Source organism: Pteropus medius, unplaced genomic scaffold (assembly GCF_902729225.1).
Source record: "Pteropus medius unplaced genomic scaffold, Ma_sr-lr_union100, whole genome shotgun sequence".
In the NCBI taxonomy this organism is placed as follows: domain Eukaryota; kingdom Metazoa; phylum Chordata; class Mammalia; order Chiroptera; family Pteropodidae; genus Pteropus; species Pteropus medius.
In genome coordinates, this window is record NW_024346771.1 from 1,707,920 (window position 1) to 1,733,188 (window position 25,269).

General features: G+C 36.5%; 1 protein-coding gene across 3 annotated transcripts in view; it reads right to left on the reverse strand.

Annotated features, from left to right (window-relative positions):
* The window catches only part of SLC9A9 (solute carrier family 9 member A9), a 505,685-nt gene extending 483,173 nt beyond the window's left edge, over nucleotides 1-22,512 (reverse strand). For 2 of the 3 annotated variants that reach the window (XM_039876497.1, XM_039876499.1), the window contains exons 1-2: nucleotides 22,158-22,512; nucleotides 6,909-7,111 (exon numbers count right to left, since the gene is read on the reverse strand). In XM_039876497.1, coding sequence (XP_039732431.1) covers nucleotides 6,909-7,111; nucleotides 22,158-22,332 — 378 coding nt within the window. In that variant the 5' untranslated portion in view covers nucleotides 22,333-22,512. Of the gene's footprint in view, nucleotides 1-6,908; nucleotides 7,112-9,187; nucleotides 9,350-22,157 lie in introns of all 3 variants that reach the window. The other variant, XM_039876498.1, reaches the window with a different exon arrangement.
* Nucleotides 22,513-25,269: the final 2,757 nt, after the last annotated feature.

The following is a 25,269-nucleotide window of genomic DNA, read 5'->3' on the forward strand; positions in this document are numbered from 1 at the left end:
TAGAGTCTTGAGACATTTCTAAAATCATTTCTCAGGCCAATTTTCTGCAAAAAAGTTGAACAAAAGTAGAAGAAAACAACTAAAACAAATTTTGAAAATGTTAAGTTTCTTTATTAACAAGAGAAGACCTCTTAACTACAGTTTAGGATGAAAGTAGCTAAATCTATCCCAATAGCCTTATTCTACTCACTGCCAAGCCTGAGATTCCCCAGGACCAACTCAGTACTAATAGCCAAGACCTGTCATAATAGAGAAGTATAAATCATGAATCCCCGTTCTCTGTACAATGGAGAATAATTGATAGTATACCACAAATGTTTCCCCCAACCCTAAGGGCTGATTTATCGTGATGCTTGCTTGCTTTTCTCGGTGTGCCTAGAATAGTTTTAGAGGAAATTTCTTTGTTATCTTTATCCTCCTCAAAAGTATCCCAGTGTTAACTGCACATATTTATCTTTGGTCCAATGACTCTTTCTGGCCAAACTGTTGCTGTTACAGGAAAAGCTTTGCTCTCTGGGCCTTGCAACCAGAAAGGTCAAGCAAAGGGAAAGACTAGACAGAAAAAAGTAATTTACAAATAAATATGTGAAAATTAAGACTTTGAACCACAAAATGTCAAAATCACTGTTAAAAAAGGCCTATAAGAAAAAAATTAAGACTGATATTTTAATGCTGCAAACACAAAATTATTTTAAAAAGTCATATGATTACTTTTGGTATGAGGGCTTCCTAAAAACATCTCTAAAATATACAATATTATCAACACAATTGATAATAGCTTCAGTATGACCTATTTGCACCTGGCAATTCTCTTTGTTGAAACAACAGACAGGACAGATTACTCAGCAGTATAACTTACTGCAAAATAACTTCCCTTACCAAATGATAGTGTCACTTGTCGCACAGGAAGTGAAGACTAGGCAAAAATTTATCATGAAGTGAAGACTAGGCAAAAATTTCTCTGGGTAGTTTCCTTTGACTTTTTACTTTACAGTCAACTGATTTATGAATGATAGGAAGTATAAATTTAACTGTGCAGACTACTTTTTGAAAACGTACTGGGTCTACAAGACCTTTCTAGCCAAATGACATACTGACCCTTCAAACTCAATATGGCAAAAACATAATGTGTTGTCAATGATAAATAAATTAATGATGAGAGATTCATTCATTCATCAGTTTTAAACCATACTTGTGATTTTCTCCTACAAACCAGCTCCTTCCCCTAACTTGCCCATTTCTGCCTCTTCACCTTCTGTGAACCCACAAGACCAGGACAGCAGAGTTAAGCTGTTCTCTCTTCCTCCTTGGCCCAATTGGTTCAAACTCTACAGCATCTTTCTTCCTGGCTTCTCTTCCATCTGCCCCTTGGTTACTATACAAGCTTAGTCCTCATCTGTCTCCTACTTTTACTCTCTACCATGTACCTACCAGCCTAAATGTCCTTTCACTTTTTGTCAATATTACACTCTTTCACTGAATACAAAAAGTGTGAGCATTACTCGATCTGGCATTCAAGGGCTTCCATAATTAAGCTCTGCTCTTATTTCCAGCCCGATATTTCATTGGTCTTCTATACTTTAACCAGTTGAAAATGTTTTTCTTTCTTGCAATATTCTCTACCCCATATTCCACCTTCACATAATACTTTTTCCTCTGCTTAGAATGTCTCTCCTGCCTCCACACACCACATGTATAACCACCACCAGGGGCAATCAACTCTGCTTTTTTGAAATATTCCCCATCACCCTGACAAAAAATCATATTGTCTCCTCTGAGTGCCTGTGGTACTTGGCCCACTCCTTTGATACCTGCCTTGTGGTATATTTATTCATTTATTCATTGCTGTGTCCTGATTTACTAATAAACTCCTCAAAACCACTCCTTATTTCAGAATTGAAACTGATGGGAAATGCTCAGTTCATTAGTATCGAAAAAATAAATGAATAATGGAGAAAGTTATTTTATCATCTGACTTCAAAGGTAAGTTTTAAACCTCCTATTGATATGAAATTCAGAAATGCTTAGTAGACATTTTGATATTCCTAAATACTATATAACAAATTAATGTTTATAAAGCTATCATGTAATAGAATATAGGTCCCATTCAGTTAAAAGTAGTTAAGGATACCTTACATCCACAGAACGATTTGACAAATGGTGTTGGAAACATTGACTGGATAAATACAAATCAACATGGTCTACTTTTAGTCTCTCAGAAGGTTGTTTTGCGATCATCTGCTGGTTGTAAAGTATAGGAAAATACTGTGTTCTTTAATCTTTAAATGAAATCAGTTTTTTTCTTTTTTATACTTTGATCTATATTGAGCATAAACAAAACAAGCTAGGCATATAATATTTCCTGAAATTTCTGTATGTTTACACATGCCATAAAAGCACAGTACATTGCTGTTTATATCAATATCAACAGTTTTCATATGTACCAGTTTCATACCTTCTCTTTGGAAGGAACTCAGGGAATCATCAAGCCTGGTGCTATTTCCTAGCATATCAGTACCTAACTCCCAGAAATACATGTGCTCTTACAAATCTTCCAAAAGATGATTACATGCACAGAAATTCATTCCAGCTTTTCCAAGTCCTGAAGTTAGGAATTTCATTCAAGCCTTTAAATTACATTCTTCTGAAAGCAAAAATAATTTCCTCATCCTAATTGTTTCTAATTTTTAGAAACAAAGGCCAAATAGTCTCTTTAATCTGTACTCTAAGAAAAAGGACTCAGTGGGGCTGCACCAATGGCTGCTGTGACTCCAATGTGCTGGACCTCTTCTTGCACAACAACCAACCTCTCTTTCAGCACTGGTCCTTGCCTTCTTCTATCTATCTCACTATGAGATTCCCCAGGCCTCAACCCGAGATGCTCTGTCCTTCTCTGTCCACAGGGCCATTTGGGAGCCTGTCCAGTGGTGTGGGGTACAATAAATCACTCAGAACACTGGGTAAAGTGCTATAGGTCTCAATTCTGCCTCTGACCAGTAGTGGGACCCTGGATCCAACATATAATTTCTCTAGATATAAATGTATTATCTGTATGTATTACCTAAGATTAGGTAATATCCTAGTTTCTTCAAGAATTAAGCATCTAGGACACTAAAATTCTACCAATTCCCAGATGATAATTTCCAAATACTCTAGTTGTATATGTTCTAACAAGTTTTCAAAGCTATTCATTCATTCATTCATTCATTCATTCATTCATATAGTGTTTATTTAGCAGCAATATGCACCAGGTACTGTGATAGACTTCGAGGATACAATGGTCAATGAAAAGACATGGTCCCTGCCTTTGTGAAGTTTATTGTCCAGTAGGCAATAAACAACATGAGAGTGACAATTAACAAGCAAGAAAATACAAATATAATTTTAGATGGTGCTAGGTACTTTGAAACAAAACAGAAGGAGAGGAAAAAGGAGAGAGAGAGAGAGAGAGACACTACTGTGTGAGAGAAAATTGAAGAGATGACATTTCAAGCCAAGATTCTAGAAATAAGAAGGACCCTGATATCTGAAAAGCAGAAAGTAGATCATTTTAGACAAAAAGAATGACATGTGTAGAGGTCCTGACGTGAGAGTGCTTTGTGTGTAAAAGCGGCTGGTAAATCTATAGCAGTGGAGGTGAGGGAAAGAAGCACAAAAGTGACATTTCTCTTTTCACCATATTCACCTGAACACAACATAGGACTTAAATCAATGGTCTCAAACTTGCCTGCCCGTTAGAATCACTTGGTGATCTTCTAAAAATTCCAAGGATCAGGCCATACCCTAAACCAGTAAAATCATAAACTCCAGGGGTGGAACACAAGCATCAGGATTTTTTGAAGCTTCAAGTGACTCTAAACTGCAGACATATTTGAGAACCACTGACTTAAATCAATTTTAGTGCTTAAGTTCTTGTTTCACTTATCTACGAAACGATAGGGTTCAGCTTAATGAGGTCAGGTCTCTTTCTTGTTCTAAATTAGATGATCTCTATATACAGATCTAGGGTCATTTTCACCCATTCTTATACTCAAATCTTCTTTCTCTCTCTTTCCCCTATCCTGGGATTGTCATATTCTCTTGGCCACGTCTAACACTTTCAAATCTTAGATTCTTCTGTTCACACTGTTTTTACTTATTAAGCAGGTTCTGTTGATCCAACAAGTCTGTAAAGCCCACTTCCCTTCTCACTCAGATAACCATACCCCATAGAGTCACCTTCCAATACATCCTGCCCAGTGACCATTCTGAACTCAATTCCTACTACTTATGCAGACATATCTACACTTCAAGTGCCACCTCTTGCAAGAAGGCTCCCTAACAGGCTCAAGTATCTGTGATAACTAATCTATAAAGTTTTATAGTCCTCATAGTTCATATGATATAATTTAGAACTAAATTATATAAAGGCATATATTATACATTGGTTTTATCTTCCCCAACAGATGTTAAATAAATTAAAAAGCAAACGCATTTTCTTAATCCCTGGCATATATTAAACAGTCACATATTACCAGCAGCAGCAGCAGCAGTAGCAGCATTGTTGTTAGAGAGACTGCAGTGGCCAGCCGGGGTACTGGCAGCGACATTAAAAGTGGTAGTGTAGTAGTAGTAGAGGCAGTGATGGCAGTGAAATGTAAAGAGCCAAATGGTAGCCAGGCACTTTGTATGCATCATCTCATTTAAACATTAGAACAATCCTAAAAAATAGTTCTAATCTCTCCACTTTACAAATAAGAAAGTTGGAGATTAAGAAATTCAAGAAACTTGCTAAGTATGTATGGCAGATCTGTCTGGTCCTAATTGTCCCGTTACTCCTTTTTACCTCCCTATAAGCCTTCCAATGAATGGACTCTTTTTTAGAAACCTTTTGCATCTGACACAGATTGATTGATTGATTGATTGATTGATAAGAATAACTGCATTCAGTGGAGGTTTCCCATAAGGAAGATAAACTATGGGTTTTTCATTTTCAAACACTCACTAGAATTCCCTAACATTGGTACATAAGCAACAACTGTTCACTAAGGTATGCTCTGATAGTTCGTAAACAAGATCGTTTCCACTTAAAGTCACCTAATATGGTAAGTGTACCAGTGGATGCTGCTTTCCCCACCAGAAATGAGGGCAAGATGTACTCTGGGTATTGAGTCACCCATTGCCAACCTTGGATGTCTGGAAAAACAAATGCTAATTGTGACTTAATGAGTCAAATGATTTAGAAGTTAATCTAGAAAATACACATGCCATTCAAGGTCAATTAAACATTTTCTGTTTAGAACTCATAATCTACCTGATGAAAAAAAAACAAGAGGGCCTTAGCCACTTATACACTTTCTTCATCTCTTGCTTTAATTTTTCAAAAGCAAACACTGAAGTTTGGCTGCTGGTAAAGGAATCAATATGTTAATAATATAGAAACAAAATTTCTGATCAGGTGTTTGTTGGCAATCCTATTAGAGAACAAAATTACTATAGTAGCAGAGATAATTATCAGCATCTTTTGGGGTCTACCTATTTGAAGAAAAGTGCTGCTTAGAAATGATTATAAAAATGGGTTAAAGAGTAAGGGGGAAATACTTAATTTTCGTCTAGGTATTAAACCAAAGGTAAAACTGAAGAGTATGTTTTATTTAAAATCCCATGTTGCTAAGTTCATTTTTAAAAATTGAGTATTTCAAGATACATGATTTTCTATTATTCATGTGAACAGAAAGAATCACATGGAGGAGATCATTCAAAACAGGATATAAGTTGCTCTTATTTATTTCAGAAATACATTATTTAATTTTCTTTTTGTGTGCTTTAATTTACTTTTCTAAGTTTAATTTAGGCTAATATTATGATTAGTTTGACTTTCCTGAAGTCTCACCAAGCACTAGAAGGAAGTTATTCCAGAAGTATGTTAGTGGAAGATAATGTGGGAAAAAAAAGTTACTCATCTTTAATGAGGAAAAATGGCAGACCAAGTATCTCTCCTCCTGCCCCAAAGCTCTCAAAATGGGAAAAAAAAAAAGGTGTATATTAAAAGAGAACTAAATCCATATAGGATAAAAGTAATAAAATACACTTCCATAATATTAAGAACATTTTCAGCTCTGATCTAAAAGGATCTGGAATAAGTCATGTGAAACACTGGTTCTCAGAACATACTTGTATTGTTAAACACAAATTCACTTATTCCAAAGACTGATCCATAACACACAGGGCACCACAAAAAGCAACCTCACCTGTTTTCTGACCCAGAGTCCTAAGAGTAGAAGGAAGTTTTTCTTCCAATACTTGAAGCAGTTAACAAATTTGCAATAATAAAACCATTTTTAAAGATGAGTCACTTCACAATTTTTCTTTTTTCTACCTAAAGTTCCCCTAACTAAACTGATGAAGTCAAGATTTATTGAGACTGATCTATTGCCAGTGTATTTATAAACAACAAAGTTTTGTGCTGGTAGCCAAAAGCTAGGCATCCTAGATCAAAGTTTGCAAGTGTAGATTTTTTCATTATCCCCATCCCTACATTTTCCTTTTGACTTAAGGAAAATTTGAACCCAGTACCCAGCTGATAATATATATAAAATGATACTTAAAACACACATGTGAAAAGTTGAATCAGTATTGTGAAAGTCAGATGCAGTTGAACTATATATTTTTACCTAATATAACTATGGCTTGCAAAAGAATTATATGAAAAAGCATTCTTTTCCAATTTCTAGTAAAAACTACAGATAACTGGGCTTACAATAAGAGTATATCAAAGTATTAACCCCTTAGTCAACAAAATCGCCCCAAAAGTATGGTGTTGAAAAAGAGCATATATATGTGCGTGACTATATTGCACATAGTGGCTCATATATGATGCAATTACTTATATTGGAAAACAAAAGTATATGACCAGATAGAATCCTTACCTTTTCAAGTATAGCATTGCCTTGGTGAGGATTGATGTTGTGCTGGCTTATTTCTCTCTTGTATTTATATTCATAAACTTGGTCAGTGATATTAATCAGTAGAGTTGATGGACTGAAGGTCAGTTTTCCACAATCATAAACAGCTCCACTTTCTACATCAGTTGGTGCTGTAGCATATCTTAAGATTAATCCCATTATGAGACCTAAAATAAAGGATAAATAATTTCACTAGAGGAACACAATGTAAAATGTTCACTATTGGATACTTTTAAACATGTGATTTGGAATTTGTAGAAGTGGCAGAGGAAAGAATTGGGTCATTGCCTAGTTTAGAAAATTGTTCACTCTTTTACAGACATTAGTTCAATAGGTTGTATTGTTTAAATTTTCGTGATGGACATTACTGCATATATTCTCCTCTTGTTTTCCTCCTAATGGACCCATAAATTTTGGAGAGAAGAGCTACCAATCTCTTCTATCCACACAAAAGCTTCAAGAAAACCTTTACTCTGTGACAGATGCTGAGTAATCTATCAGTTCAGAGATGGAATTCCCCTGGGGAAAGTCCACAGATCAGCATATATCTGATAGTCCCATCAGACTAAAGGTAATCATTTATCTACAATGGTTGAGTGAAAGGTGTTCTCATTCTCTCCCTCAGGACACGACCAAGGCAACACATTTCTTCATTTTCTGCTGGCAGGTGTCTGTGACCTCAAGTGGATCTAGTTCAAAAACACAGTCAATATGTTGAGGGTGGTAGGACTGAGCTACAGACAGAATCCAGGTCCTGGATGAGTTCACTGAACCATTGGATCAACTTATTCTGAAGCTACTCTAATTCTAAACTTTTTGCTATGTGACATAATACATTCTTTAAATTCTTCAAACAATTTTGAATCAGTTTTCGGCTTACCCATACCTAAATGTATTATAATATTATAACATTCCTTTTAGTGAAGAGTGGAACCCAAGTAATAATCCTTGACTTTTAAGTTTATAAACACTGTTAGGATGCTCACGGTAATCTGATAACTGTGAACTCTTTTAATATTATGGATTTATTAACAAAAGAAAAGAAACTTCAGAGGCCTATACATTCCTCAACTTATATGTTTTAAGATAAATCCAATCTGAAGATAAAATCTGTTCTTTAAAACATCAAATGTTGGAGGTTTTACCACTCTCTTGTGAAGCCAATAACCTTTCATTTACTTAATAAAATATTTGTTATTTGCATATTTTTTGCCAGACATTTATAGATGTAAAATAAAAATATAGTCCCAGTCCTACAGGAGCTCAAGTTTATAAAATAAAGACCCATAAGCAAACAATTATAATACGATGTAATATGTGCTATGACAGCTGGTAAGCATTCTGTGTTATATGAGTATAGAGGGGAGACACTCTAAAGCCTTTTGAATGGTGCAAAGCTTTAGATGAATCCTAAAAGGTCTCATAAGGTTTGTCCAGATGAGCTGAATCAGGGAATGAGTTGGGATCCAGGCTGCACATGTGGGTGGTGGCACATGAGTAACAGCAGAGACAGATAAAAGTTCCCCAGGATTATGTTTGCCAATGTGTAGAATAGCTTCTGGAAAGTGACTACTCAGCCAGAGATTGTGTTTCTTGGTTGTCTGCATCTGGTTGGGTTCTCAACAATGGAATTTCAGGAAAAGTGATATGTGCCACTCCTGGGACACAATATTTAAGAAGCAGGTAAGTTTTCTCCCTTCTCTTTTCCCATTTATCAGATGGATGAGGAGGACACGAAGGATCCTGCCCTGAGACATCAGGTGGGGGAAAGCCATCCACCAACCAGAAAGACCCTGCACTGGACTATTATGTGAGTGAAAAGACAACTTTTGTTGTATAGTCACTGAAATGTTAGTGTTTCTGTGTTAACAGTCACTAAGATAACCTAACTAATATAATACATAAACACAGAGGGACCTAAGAAATCTGGTGAATTTAGAGAGTCAGTAAGTAGTGGTGTAAGAGAAGAAATGGAGGGAGAGAGAGTGAGAGCGAAAGCAAGAGAGAGAGAAACTCTAGACTACAGACCATAGGCAGGGGCCACGTCATAAAGAGGCTCCTATGCCATGCTAAGACGTTTTTATTTTTAAATCAATGGCAATGTAGAACTACTGAAAGACTCTAGGCAGGAGAGTAAAACAATCAGATTTTTATGTAAGAACTATCACTTGGGCAACAATGTGGAGAACAAATTAGCATGAGAGGCGAGAATGAAAACATATTTCTTTCAAGAATATTTTTACCTTACTTATTCTTCAGTATTTAGCCCACTCCTCCATAATAGTGAGAAGTATTGTGTTACAACCTTTGTTAGCAAGAGAAAATAAGTGATGGATAGGTAACCACCATGAGTGCTTGATCCGTCATAGAATAGTCGTCAGCCTTCCATGTGCAGTTTCAAATGGCTACAAAAAAAAACTAGTCAGGAGGGAGAAGGGAAGACACATTATCTACACTGCAAGTGGTGTAGGGTAACTGCATAAGAACATCACTTTTCCAATACTCTTTGCCTATGAAGGATCCATTTTCTAAAAATTATTTAGCAAGTATCATAAATGATACTATGTCCTCTGCTTTTTACACAAGTGCAATATAAAGAAGGGAAGCATACGATAATGTCTATACGGGCACTGAGTAGAAAGAACCTGTATTAATACTATTCAAAATGACCAGAGGGCGAGCCACTTATTTTTTCAATATGCTTTCAATTCAACAACAAAAAGTAAACATGAAGTGTCCACTGTTTTTTTCCCAAGCAGAGAAAACAAGTATTTGTCATAATAATGAATGCCTAGTACCTGGGCCCCTATGGTTAAATTCATACAAGATCTCAAAATCTAAATGACACTGCCTGGACCTCTGCCCCAGGTCTGGTCCCAGCCTTCAAGAAAAGGTACACTGGAGGAAATGAAGTAAGCTGCTTGCTGCCAGAGGTGACCTGATATAATGGCCACAAAAATGAAACTCTCAGATTTCTCACTATGAGAAGTGCAGGTGATTATGGTCTCAGCTTCTGTGCTCTGGAATCCATGGCCAAATTCATGCTGAGGCCAGCCACAGACATGACAGCAGGTGTACTAACAATGACAGCAGGTGTACTAAAAATGAGAAGGTATCCTGAAGGGCTACAATGGCTCAAGGATACTCAATCAGCCTTGACAAACCTTTCTTAGAATTGCACCACAGCCTAAACCTTCTCTCACCCAGCCTTCTTCCTTCCCTCTTTCCATGGGGTTGGAGCTGTACCAAAGTCTGACAGCTGTCCCAGCGTCTTCAGTCTCCCTCCCATTTTCCCTTAAAAGGGTTTACCCCAATTAATCTTTTGCACAACTAATCTCTTTCCAGTGTCTGCTTCTCAGAAGACCCAAATTAACACATTAGACAAAACACTCTGGCCCTGCTTCTTCCCAACTTTAAGGGTTAAGAGAACTCATCATCTCGGCAGTGTGTAAGGGCCAGTGGGGCAAGTGCACTTGTTTAATAAATACACGCTCCCATTTGTCCACCTCCACTGCGATAGCAGCAACTGGCAAATCCTTAATGTTAGAGGCTAAACATCTACCCATAGAGCCTCATAATATTTTTGACAGCCACCTGTCCACTCAGTGCTTTACCATATGATGCCAAAAACATGAAATTTGGGGGAGGGGGGTGGTTAACCCACTCTAGCACAGTATTGTATGAGAGCAGGTGACAAAGTAAGATTGCTAGTAGAAAGAATATGCTAATGAAACAGAATTGTTTTTATGCCTACACAAAACTATGGGATAAAGAAAGCACCAGTCACTTGTGCCCAGAAGGAAAGAGGAGACTGGCTGCCATGGCTTATGCACACAAACCACCACTTTTGTTTGGAAATCATGAATCATGAACCTACCTGCTCAGAAGAAAATAAAAAAATCTGTTCCAGCAAAGTAATGCCACTCTACACATGTATAAACAGCCCTGGTCCCAGGCTTTATCCTCACAAGCATGACACTTTGCTGGGTTCTGCTGCTTTGCCAACTGGTGGTATCACTTTCTTCAGGCTGAAACTCTAGTCCAAATGTATCCTTACAAGTCTGGGCATCTGGGCAGTGGGAGTAGCAAAAGCCTGAACCTGCTCTCTAGTGAACTCTGATCTCTCCCCAACAGCATTTAGCTCCAGGGTGGACCTTGGACAATAGATCTCATTCCTAAAGCACTCCCCATCCTATAAACTATATCTCAAGTCCTATCCGTGGAGACCCATGATCTGATATAGCCTGTACTCACTGAGCTCCCTCATCTTTAAGTTCTTACAGAACTCACAGTTTGAACCACATGCCTTATTGTCCCAATTTTATAAAGATATACTGTTTAGCATTGCTTTGCAGACTATGTGGCTTTGTCTCTCCCGCTAGACAATAAAATCGTGTAGGGCAGAGTCTATGCTGTCCTTCATCTCTCTCTTTTTCCTCTAGAAAAGCCAAATACTTAAGGCAGAATTATAATACAACTTTCTCCAAGTCCACAAACTCCCCTAGAGTCAAGAAAAAAGGAATCTTCTGAGTTTATGTAGTCAGTGACCAACATTTTAAAATGTCACATGTAAGGAACACCATATCCAATGCTGTGATGTCCCTGTCCTTGCATAGCTTGCAATAGAACTCTTTTAGCAGATACCTGATGTGCAGTGACATGGTGATGTTTGTGGGAGAGGAAAGGAGAAAAGGAGGAAGGACAAAAGAGCCTCACAGCACTCTAAGTGAGAAGCTTCGAGAAATATGAGCCTTGTCTTTCTAGACTGGCTCTCACTTCATCGCCACATTGAAAATACAAGAAAATCCCACTACTTCTCTCTTTCCTTATGCTTTCATGCCACAGACACACAAAGAATTGCTCTAGGACTGTGGGAGTTATAAAAATATGGCCTTGATCCTAAAATATTAAAATATTCTAATCCTACCAGCCCTTTTCCTCTTGCTCAGTCCTGTGATCCTGATTTCCAGTAAGAATAAGGTATAACAAATGCTTCCTAAATCTCTTCTTATATTTAGCCGTAGTTCATAACCAATTCCCCTGTATCTTATTGACAGACATTCTACATGATACACAAGTATTTTTCTAAAGGGGCTTTTCTGAGGGGAATATGAATGCTGATTTACTTAAATATCTAATGATTATATACCATGAAATGTTTTGGGACAGTTTTTAAACACAAGGTGTTAAAATCTCTTTGGCTATGTTTGAAATCATGACTGTGCTCAGTCACCATCACACACACTGCCACACTCCAGCAGGCTCCCTTCAGATTCTTTTTCTGTAGGAGCTGTGCTCTTCTGGAGTCGCACAGTGCAACAAGCCCAATTGTATACATTTACCAATCAGACTATTACGCAGGTATATATTTAAATGCCACATGACATTGGAGAGAATTTAAGAGGTGAAAGCAAATGTGGTTAATATATGATTATAGAACTGAGTTTTTTGGTTCTTTCACTCTCTATGCATTGAGTGGCTTCCAAGTATAAGCTAGATAAATGAGGCACTCTCCTATACCAAAACAAGGAAATAAATCATTAAGCTATATGATATTATATTTTAACTTCATAAGTATATCAGACACTGTTGATTTCCTACCCAGCATCCATCCTTCCTTTTCCCCAACAAAGCTCAGATTTGGTCAGCTATCCATCCCTCAACATAAGCTTATGGTAAGTGAAACTCATTTTCAGCTCCAAGCATATTCCCATTTACTTTGTTGATAATTGGTTCTGGAACAGCACGTGATCTTATTCAGGTCAAGGAAAATGGCTAGGGAGCTTCTTTAAAACACTTTGAGAGAGACAGAGGAGAATGACTCCTTCCTCAGGATGTTGCTGGGCCTGGTTAGGACACCAGGAACTGTCATACTCATCTCGCTGCCAACCTGATGTTGAAGTCAGCATTGAGAATAGCAGAGCCGAAAAAAGGAAAAAACCTGGGTCCTTCATGATAAGAGCAGGCTGCTGAATCAACCAGCCCTGAAGATTATTACTCTTCTCTGGATTTCCGGTTATGGAAGATAAGAAGTGTTCTTATTTCTTGTCTTTTTCAGTCAGGGTTTCTCTTAATAGCAGCTGAATGCATCCTAACAAATATAAAGATTATATAAATATATATAAAGTGAATGTACGAAGTCCTAAGGAGCCCTAAAGGCGAAAACAACTAACTTCACCTCCCAAAGTGTTAGGGAAGTCTTCTCAGAGGAATGCGTAAGAGTTCGCCAGGTAGAGAACAGGGCACGGACTTTCTAGAGAGACGTACACAAAAATTCATGAACAAAGAGCTAATCAGGCATGTCAAAGATTTGCAGTGACTGACAAGGCAGCTGAGATCAAGGACCCCTGTGCAGCTGAGGAACGGAGGATGTTCACGAGGGAGAGATGATTGGCAAGAAGGTCTTGTGGAAACTGAGTGAGCTCTGTTTTGGAGCAGAGGAAACTGCATTTGGAGACAATTATCTGAGGGGAAAAAGAGAATTGAGATACAGTGAGGACATGGAGAGAATGTTAACATTGGAAGTCATTTCTATTTACATAAGAAAGGATTTAGCAAAGAAATTAGAGTAGAGGAATTTTAAGATGACAGGAATAAAATAAAGCCTGAGGAAAAGTGTTCTTTACCATTATCAGAACTTTTACAGCAGGGTACTCTTTAAAGCAGAGAATCTGTGATGTTATTTCAGTCATTCAGATTGAAAAAAAAACATGAACTAGGAATTCAAATGTGGGAATGAGGAAGGAAAGAGTGTGACAAATATTCTAAGAAAGCTGAATCAGTGGACACCATATAACTGTCTGTAAGATAGTCTTCACAAATATAAGACTTTAAGTTGCATCTTCATAATTTTTAACTTTTTACTTGATATTTATCCACTTCCCGCATCTTATACTAATTTAGAGAGATGATATGGGTTTGAATTTCAAATGCTAAATGCCTTTGCTAACATTTTTTCTTTTAGCATTTTAGTTTTACCCTGAGATTAGTCAGGAACAGAAAGTAAAAATATGCAGTGCAATCTGGTTATTTAGGGCTTTTCTTCTTTCTCTGCCCTCCCACCAACCTTCTAAATTCACAAGACTAAAGGAAAGTGTGGGTGTTGCTAAAAGGACACAATTTATTGCTTTGCTCTGGCTCACTATCAACTTGTTTTGGTGAAGAAAAGGTCCCATGAGGACTTCAGAACAGACTTGGGGCAGCTGTCAGCAAGAGTATCCCATAGTATTCCAAATTAGAAAGCAATTCACAAAGTTTTTCCACCTTGGGATACTTCATTCACAGTTTATTTTTTCATAGGACAGACACATATAGGAAATGACAGAAAGTCCCAACCACCAGATTTTTCACCATTGTGGGGCATCCAATGTTTGCTCCATTCTTGCTTCATATCAGACAACACACACATGCACATACAGATACTCATATACAGATATAGCACACTCAATGAAACAAACACAAACACACACACACATACACATACACAGCAACACACATTTCACAAAAGTCTGGGATTTCTATCATAGCATTGTAAATAACTTTTCTTTAGAAATTATCTCAGTCACCAACTTGTACTTAGCTAACACGACTCCTTGCAATAATGTTAAGAGAGTGACAAAAGAAATATATAGAGATCTCTAACTAGGCACATACTGACTAAACAAAATGATTTCTTACTTTATAATATTTACACAAAAATCTATCTTTTCTCAAACCAGAGGTGGAAACATTACAAAGTATTGTAAATAGTGCAAGAGGGAGGAACTGCCCAATAAAGATTGTCTCCCAAATCCCCTCTTCATCACAGGAGGGTAATAGAGTGAAAAAGAGAAAAGATGGGAAAAAATAAAGGAGACAAAACTGAAAACTGCATCTTCAATTTTATTTTCATAGTGAAGTACTTAAACTTTGTTGCATCAGAACCCTCTGGAAAGGTTGTTAAAATGCAGATTGCTAGACCCCACCAAAGTTTCTGATTCAGTAGGCCTGGTCCATATATTTTCATTTCTAACAAGTTCTCAGGTGATACTGATGCTGCTGGTCCAGGGGCAACACTATGAGAAATACTGTCTATAAGACAAGAGTTCTTACCAATGTGGGTACCATGCCAGTCATGAAACTCCATCAAAATCCGTTTCATCTCAAGCTTATACACATATGTTTCATAGAACTTGAAGAGCCCAGAGGTGTCATTAATGATTTTACCTTCAGTCTCCTCCAAAAATTCAATTCAATTAAACTAACATATAATGGAAGCCTATATTGCATGATCCACATGAATAAGACACAGTCCATTCTCAAACTATTTATGGTAACTACCACAACCATTCTGACAAACACAGGTATTTAAAACCAGAATGACTATGGACTGGCAACACTTCTTTCCTTGATGCTAGGGCAGGTGTTCTCAGCTCAGCCTCATCATTCTTCCTGGAACATTTCAAACCAGCTACGACATGGATGTGCTCCCACTGTCTTTCTCATGCTGAGCTTTTTGTTATGGATAGTATAATGTTTCTGAGGCCTCAAGGCAAAAGAAAAACTTAACCTTCCACTTCCTCTCCCCAGCCTTTCCCTAACCCTGAGTTTGTGAGAGAAAGTTACATATCAAGAGCAGACATCGATGGGAAGACAACTGTGGCCAAAATTTGAGAGCATTAGTTTTCAAAAATGATGTTCTTGCCAATTATTCTGTGCAGTCTTGGCCAACCTGTAATTTTCTGAGTTTCTCTATCTACACGCAAACTAACGATCATCATGACTACTTTACATGGATGTAGTGAGGATTTACAATAATTTATACAGTTAGATATTTCAGTCTCTATCTTTCTTCTGTAAATTTCTGAAGATAACATCACCTGACACAAAATAGACATTTATTAAGTAACAGCAACTCTAGTATGGCTGATGCATGATATAGGTGAAAGAACATGAGTTTTACGGTCCTGGTTTTGAAGCTCATCTCTATAGGTTACCGGCAAGTTACTTTATGTCTCTGAGTGTCAGTTTCATTATTTACACACACATGCACACATAAATGCACCAATAGTTGTGATATCCAGCAGCCACATGAAGCCAAACTGCCAAAGTTTGAATCCCAGCTGGGACATTTAGAAATATATCACCTTGGGGAAGTTACTTAATTTTTTAGTGTCTCAGTTTCCCCCTCTAAAAAATGGTTATTGTGAGGGATGTTTAACAAATGTCGATTTTTCATGTCTCCACTTCACTAACGATATAATTTGAATTCAATTTAGACTATATATGTTATCTCTGTAAATAGTTTGAATCAAAATTCATTTCCTTGATGTGCTGCCATCAGCCCTTAGAACTCAGAGGGGATCCTTTGAGGCTCCACAGTCATTTGCTTGAAGGGCTGCCCCTGAAGGTCTTTAGGGACTTAGACGCACAGCAGAATACATAGGAGGTTATTTTCTTAAAATTAACTTCTAAAAACCTACGGAGAGTAATATACCTTTGATTTTTCCACATTTTCCAACTTTTCTTTGGCTAACACTTTACAGCATGGAAAACTTTGCCCTGATCTCTGAAGCACTTAAAATCAATCTTTTTATGCCAAAGGGGAGAGCAAGTTTAGTTCACCAGGCTCTTAACCCTAATGATTTTTCCTGAAGAGCCCTTCAAATTAAACCAGAGCCACTCTGATTTTCACATGACAGGCATCCACAAACCTCTGAATACATAGCCACTCATCACTGTTCTGATGGTATAACTTGCTCTTCTCTCCTTTCTGGGAGAAATTCAACGGGATTTACTGAACACTGAGAATCACAGCAGGACCAGAAGCACTAAGAGTGGTAAAATAACACTAAAATCTTGTTTGGGAGAAAGGACTGGATATCATTATATTCTGATAGGGTTCTGGAAAGAAAGCTACTGGTTTGGGTTGGAGTAGCTGAGAGATGCTTGATGGCTAAAGTCAGTCTTGGCTTGAATTTTGAAACACTTTTGCAGCTGAAAGGGAGCCTATTGATATCTATTTCCTTTCTTCCTCATTTTAGAGATGATAAGAGTAAGGCCAGAGGTTAAGTCACTTGGTGAAAGAAATGCATCTAGCTACCTAAAAATCAGGATTTGGAAACCCAAATACCCAAGAGAGAATCCAATGCTTTCTCAGTAAAGCCTGCCACACACAAACAAGTAAAAGGCCTCCTTGGGAAGGAACTTCCAAGCAGGTGGAAGGATGGGAAGTGGCAATAAGGGCCAGTTTGTCTTATGGGCCTGGCAGTCAAGGAGGTAGCGCTAGATGCATCAGTAGGGTGGAGCCACACCATGTCCAACAACCCAATTTTATTCTGAGGAATCTCTAAGCAGTGCTAGGAAAAATTGATGCCATGTGATTTTTTTAAAAAGAAGATAACTTTAAAACCTTGGTGATTCACTATGTAATTGTATTTTCTTTAAATTTTGAAAAACATGCTGTTGAGTGAACTAAATTGGCAATATTAAACTGGTAAGTATACTCAGAGGATCAGACATAATTTGATAGTTTAATGAATTCGAATTAAAAAAAAAATCTGAACTTTGGCACTAAAAATTTCACTTCTGCCCACTAAACAGTTAGCAAAATTTCCACATGAATTCAGAGGCTGTGCTATATATTGTAAGGCCATGAAATCAAAGGTAGACTTCTAAAAGGTAGACTTCTAAATTGTTCTGTCCCTAAGCTCAGATCTCAACACTTGAGTACATGGCATTATGAATGTCCCCAGTTATGTGTAATGAAAATTTTAATGCTATCAGGAAACAATAAGCAATTTTTCTTTTATGAACAAGAGCAGGGATATAGGGTCTTAAGAGAGCAGTACTAAGTGCACCAGCTGCTATCAGTCAATATTTTGACCATTAACAGTCATTTAAGCTTTTAGTCCAATTTAAATGAATATTACTGTGGCTTATATTTTAAACCAGTTATGGATTCTAATCTTTCAGTTTTGAAATAATGAGAGCATAGAATGTCATGAGATACAATTACCCATTACTGTTTCTAGTAAGGCAAAAATATTGTTATAATGCTGCCACTAATTTTAAAAGCATCCTGTGACCCTTAGTACCAAGAGAAAAGCTGTTTTGTATATAGTGAATCACTTGTATTTGGAGTAGCAGATTTAGCTCCAAAAACCAGAGTTCAACCAAACAATGCACTTATTTTAAGGTTAACAACTTGGAAATTGTTTCTAACTATGAATAAAGGAGCAGTTAAATGTTCTGTTTGATCACGTGTTATTTCATGTTACTTTAACTGCTCATATCCTAAGTCCCTGCTCCCTAGAATGTTTTAATTGGATTCCTTGGTATACTGATAAAATGCATCAACATCTACTATGTCTTCTAAAGAATATTTGCAATATGTCAATGGAATACCAGTAGAAAGACAGATGGCAGACTGGGTTGAAGTATTATAGGAGATTTGGTGTTTTAGAAAAATACTCATGGCTGTCAATACAGAGGAAAATAACCCATTATACCAAAAGTTGATGAGCACAAGAGCAGTAGTCAGTTCAATAGAGGAACTGATAGCCAAATTCATTGATAAGCATTAGATGTGCTACTACAAAAATCTTAGAAGATGTTTCATTACAAGTATATATATATAACTGTAGGATGAAGATGACTGAGGTACAGTTTATTCTCAAATGTTCATTTCCTTTATGAAAAAAATTTAAATGTTTAAATTTTAACCATAGGTTTGTTTCTTTTCTTCCCCATTGATTATAACCATGACCCTTGCAGGACTTTGGCAAGAACCATGAGTTCCATATTCTAATAAAGAAGAGTTCTATATAGTTTTATTCTGAAATTTCACTCTTGAACTTCTTAGAAAATAGAATCTATCTGACTAAACCCGAAAGCATAAACAATATAAGGATGCAACTGGATTTCACAGGTACATCCTCTCTTCAGGATGATTATTGAGAGAATTGACTTATTTTAAAATACCTTTATCATCTCTTAGAGATGGAGGTTGAATCCTAGCTCAGCAGCTAACTAATTATGTAATTTTTACTCTCTAAGTCTTTGTTTTCATGCCTTTGAAATGAGGACGTTAGACTTATGCTCTCTAAGGCTACTTCCCAATCTATTAATTTCAAATTTGTTTATATCCACCAAGCAATTTATTCACTTGGCATCTCCTTGTCCCTTAAAACTTAAAAATGTTTATTAGAATGTCTCATTTGTTTCTCTGTTGTAACTTCAGACTATTTTATTACATCATTGACAGGAAGTACCTAATAAACATTTCATATATAACATTTAGATCATCCCTGAAGAAGAAATATGAGGTGTCACTAATGCCATCCATATGGACTATTTTCAGAGACTGTAAGTGAGAGCTCTATTAAGGTGAACATGAACTTATTATACATGTGGATGAGTAAAAGCACATGGACCTTGCTGTGAGTGGCTATTCAGTTTTGGGCAAGTTATTTCACTTCTCTGAGATTTAGTTTCTTTCTCCATATAATGAGAGGGCTGGAGAAGATAACCTCTAAGATCCCCTTAAATTCCAACAATTATAATTCTGTGTCAATTAAAAAAAAAATTAAACAACCCTAAAATAAAAGTCTTTTTATTGGTTGGTATAGTTCAAGGTAACTCAAGAATAATAAAAATTCTAGTAGTGGAATAGTAATATATATAAATGCATATCTTCATAATTTGTATAATCTTTTTATACTGCACTGTTTCAGAACTGGTTTTCAATAACTTTAATATAAAAAATTCATGAAAGAAGAGAAATCAGACACCTCAACTTAATCCTGCTCTCATAAAACTTAAGCCTAAACAGCCTAAGAATATCAATTGAGGAAATGCTATCTCAGCTACTGTGCAATGGGATTTTATGATTTCAACCACAACTTAAAAGTATTTCATGAAGTTTTTGAGGATTAAAGGTAATCTGAACATTTTTAGGTTCAAAATAAAAGTTACATTTATGTTATGAGTACAAATTATGTTTTAATTTTCATAGGTCACCAAATTTAATTAAAAGTTTTACAAAACAGTATCTCCATCATAAATAAATGAGTCACAGTACAATTGAATTCAAGGTTGTGAAGAAATCTTTCCCTCTAATAAATATTTGTAATTTTAAAATCTGCATTGTTTTCAAACGAACAGGACAAACAAGCAGAGACTCATGGACATGGACAATAGATTAGTGGTTATAAATGGGGAGGTAGATGGGATAAAAGGATCAAACATGTAGTGACAGAAAGAAATCTAACTATGGGCAGTGCATGCATAACACAATGTACATATTTGCCTTACTGTTGAATTGTACTTCTGAAACTTACTGGATTTCATTAACCAATGCCACCATAAAAAAAATTTAATAAATAAATAAATAAATAAATAAATAAATAAATAAATAATAAAATAAAAAATAAATAAGCAAAATCTGTGTTGTTTTGCTAAACCATATATAGTCCTTTAACTTAATGCCGAGAATTACATTGGTTCTGCTTCTCAGATTACATTCCATATCCTCATTAACTATTATTTTTTTGGTCTGAAGAAATATTTATTTTTTAAGTTGATATAAATAGTTCTCTTTATTTTTAACATTATTTTTATAAATTAATTTTTAGAATTTATTTTCAATTATGGTTGACATTCAATATTATCTTCATTAGTTTCAGGTATACAGCACAGTGCTTAGACATTTGTATAATTTATGAAGTGGTTCCCTCAATGGTAGGATTGCGAATTGGTGCAGCCACTAGAGAAAACAGTACAGAGGTGCGTCAAAAAATTACAAATGGATCTACCTTATGACCCAGCAATTCTTCGTTGATTATTTATTAGCCAAGTCAAGAAAAGATGAGGGGCAAGTGACTAGAGCCTAGGGCTTTATATCTGACATCACTTTCTTTCTGTTTACCTGTGTTTCTTCAACTTGATTGTAATTTTTCCCCTTCAAGTGAGAGTTTTGTTGTGTGATTTAAGACCCTCAATACAAAGGAATTTAACTCTGTGCTCTGAATGGATCAGCACTTCAGTCTCCTGAAAAGGGATTACACTGCTTAGCCTGAAACTTTCGTCTCCTAGCCTGTGTCTCACAGTGGGATCCAGTTAAGGCATAGGATTTCTTATGGTCTCTAATCATTAACTATAAATGGGGAGGTAATAACTATAAATTATTATTGTCAGGACATCATATGGTTAGCATATAAAATGTGCATTGATCTTGTTCTCTGAACCTCAAGGGTATAAGAGCCTTCAGGACTTCCAAAATGAAAGAAGCGAAATACAGTAAAAGTATATTCTTTGGTATGAATTATAGGAATGCCTCATCCGTTTTTATTGTGTTCAAAGTTCCTATCCATTATCAAGCTGAGATAAAAGTGGTAAAGTGAACTATTTCATCAATAAATAATAAATTTTAAAATTACTGGTGTCTTGCTTACTTTAAAAGATGAGGGTACGGCCTGGATAATCTCTCACATTTTATTAAACTTTCTGGAAGAAATGACGTGGTAAATTATACAGAAAGAGCCTTACTTTAGAGTTTAAGATGTTAAACAAATGCATTTTCACACCTCTGCCCACCCCCATAATACAAACAATGACAATGATAAAAATTAGAAAGTCTGAAATCGGGCTAAGAAATAAAAAGTATTGTATAAAGAAACTTGTATATTAGAAAAGAATAAAACATTGTTCCTAAATTAAAATGGATTTGGATACAATTATTCCAGTAGGAGGCATGGGGTACGTTTCTGCAAGTTTTCTTCCTGAAAACTAGTTGACTTAAGAGGATTTACTTCAGATATTTTTGTGGTGTTATTCCTAGAACTTTCTAATGCCTATCAGCACCACCTGTTATAGAGGCTGCTCTGTGACTGCAGAGCCATCGCTTCCCACTATCATTACCAACACAAACAGCTCTCTCCGGTTTGACTCCTCACATGACAATGGACCAGCATCTGTCAACAGACTCGCCTTATTTGCTGCCTGAGAACATGACTGTGGCTTTTACGCTTGTGATAGGACAAATTTCACAAGGCAAATTTCAGCAGTTCATCTGGAAAAAGATGAGCATTCATTATGCTGCAGCACCTTTCATCAAGCGAATGACTTTTCAATCAGCACATTTTCTCCAGTTTCGATACTTTGCCATCTGAACACAAGTCTCTAATTATGCCCAAGCAACAAGTTTCACATGAATCTTGCAATTTCTGCACTCACCGTACACCATAGCTCCACCGGTCTCATGCAAGAAGCGAAATCGATGATTTTTAAATAACCAGATTGTCAAAATGGTAAGGATGAGCAAAAAATTAAAGACAAGCAGCTCCACTGCTCCCTCATGTTGAAACTGATACCCGTCCTTCTCTGACATGAGCGTTTGCTGTCTCTCCATTCACCAGTCTTCTTAGGATTCCTTCGATAAAAGCCTGGAAAAAGGATATTTTATCAAGATTTGCCTAAGACAATCTGGCTGCCTGAGGATTTCAGAATAACACTGCCACTTAAATTGCTACTTCATGAGCATTCTGCTTTGGCTTAGTATTCAGATGGCTTCTAGTTACAACTTCCTGTTTCTCTCTTAAAGCAGCCCCGTCTCTTTTCAAACTCCAGAGTGTGGTTTCATCATGGACTCTTAATGTCTTAAAATGATTTACTGTACGAAATTATCTTTCACATGGGACAAACCTCCAAGAAATGATTCTGAGGTCTTGGGTCCTGATCTTACTGTTTCAATAAGTCTCTTTTAGCTGCATAACTAGTGAATTGCAGATTAATGATAAAACAGATCGTCTTATATCGGCAACATTTTCTAAGTTCAAAAAGCCAATTCCTAAATCATAACCTCACTCACATGCAAGATTTTTTCGCGTCAACCAAAACCTACCATTGTGATGGGGATTGATAGCTCTGGTTTGTTTTCACAGGGATTTTTTTTTAAGTCGAGAAGAAATAATTTAGTGTATGACTCTCTTTGTTTGGCTTTATATGACAGGTAGTCACAAGAGCAGCATTTAAACTCTGAATCAGTTATTTTTCTTTACACACACACACACACACACACACACACACACAAGCAAAAGACAAAAAGAAAATTCTGTCCCCATCTCTACAGCTGTACTGTTTGGATATGTTAAGTCAAAAAAAAATAAAAATAAAAAAATAAAGAAAGAAAGGAAGAAAGAAACTAAACACATATCTTTGAAGAAAGAAACTGTACAGCTATCCTCAGTAATATCAAGCTTGTATTTCTCTCTGTTGTGCTTCTGGCCCAGATAATCAGGACTCACAGAAATCTGCAGCCAATGTCAAACCTCCTGTGTCCTGTGGCAAAACAGTGTGGTTCACTGAGGAATAGATGGCAGCAGCAATGAAGGCTCCAGAATCATAGGGCTCAGACCTAAACAATGATGATTCTGCAGATCGTCTCCCATTTGGCAGGTTGTTCGATTTGAATCACATTTTTATGCTTTTTGAAAAAGTTCAAGATAATAATACTATAGGCTCTGCTGTTTTCTTAGCAATTGTTATGATTTGTTTGCCTTATTGGTCCAATACTGTAATTAGATACATCCCAGGGTTAAGTGAGGTTTTCCATCATTTAATGAAATTATTATAACTCAGGAGGGTTAATCATCTAGTGGAAAGAATAAATATTCTATTTATACAGTGTAAGTGATTCATTGAGTAGAAATACCCCTCAAAAGTTCTTATCACCAAAACCTAGAGGTCGAGCATGTCATACTTTGGGAGCTAACTACCTCCTCAATAGCAGCTTCATCCAGAGAAAGTCTACCAACCACTTAATATAAAACTCTGCTGTTTCAGCTTCTTTGCCTTCCGCAACTTTCGAAGTTGATTTCCTCTCTGGGTTTAACTCAGCAGGGGGTATTTATGTGAGCTGCAGATGTTCTTTTAACACTACTCTCTTTGGCAGGCATATGTGTGATGACTAATATTCAAACTGTTTTGAAATCTGTCAGCTAATGCTTGCAAGCATTTCATGAAGCTTTGCTAGCAGGTTCTACCTTTATAATTTTGCAACCCCACAGATTTAGACTTGTTAGATTTACAAGATAACCCAAATTCTGAACCTTTTTTATTTTTGTCATCATTTAATTACTTTGATTTCTTTTAATAATGATGATTACTCCACCTGGGTAGAATAAACTTTCTTTAGTTGTCTTATTATGACATCTGATTTCACTCTCTTATGCAATGAAGCAACTCAGTGAGAGGATTAAAGGCCCATGAAATGTTTTGATTGATTCATTCACTGTTTTTTAAAGTCTTAAATTTGATGTCAGTATATTTAAATAAGTATATTCATCATTTTAAAAAATTATACACATGATTTCTCTAGAAAAAACTGTTAAGGTATGGTATGCTGGATTTTCCTTCCCATGTGACCACAGTCCATTAAGGCTGAGTGGTTGCTGCCTCCACTTTCCATCAGTTTGCCAAAAGTTCCATTCATCCCATTTCACTCATTGAGTTTCCCTGCATGGCCTCCTTCAGTCATTTGAATTTGTGACCCCTGGTTTACTCCAGGAGGGGAATACATTCACCATTGCACTATCCAAATCCCGATGCTGTTTAACCTTAGGGTGGGAAGCTGAGAGAGGAAAGGGGCTCTGGGAGCCTCTGCAATTCTTTCACCCAGAAAAGTATTTCGATTCCTCCTAGTTTGTGTTGTTTTCTTTGAATATGATTTTCCATTTTGCTGTACCAATAAAATTAAGAAAATAAAATAGAAACACAGATCAGTTTGTTATCTACTAAGGACCAGAAAATGTGCTAGGAAATTTAATTTAGTCTAATTTAATATTTATAAAAACTTCTACAGATGAGGGATTTAAGGTACAGAGAGTGTTCATTATATATCCAAGGATGCACGAACAGTAGGAATTAAATTTAAATGGCCTTAAGATGCATTTCAGTTAGGATGATCAACTCATCTTGGCTTGTCAGGGACTTTCCAGGTTTTAGCACTCAAAGTTTTATACCCCAGGAAACTCCTCAGTCACAGGCAAACCAGGACAGTTGGTCACCCTAACAGTTATGGTTCCCACATTTCCCAAATCCTGTACTGTCAAAAATGACTGTTCTTTATGAGATTTCTAAATGAGATAGTCACTCAACAAGGAATATCAACTAAAAATTAAGACACTGTTTAATTAACTGGTGATCATAACCCTTAAAGCCAGGTTCTCTAACGAAGTTGGGCTTGAACCTAAAACTTAGGCACAAGGCCAGAAGAAGAACTCTTGATTGTCTCTTAATCTCAGTCTTAACACCTACTGGCCACTGATTCAAAGGTTCTTACTGCAAG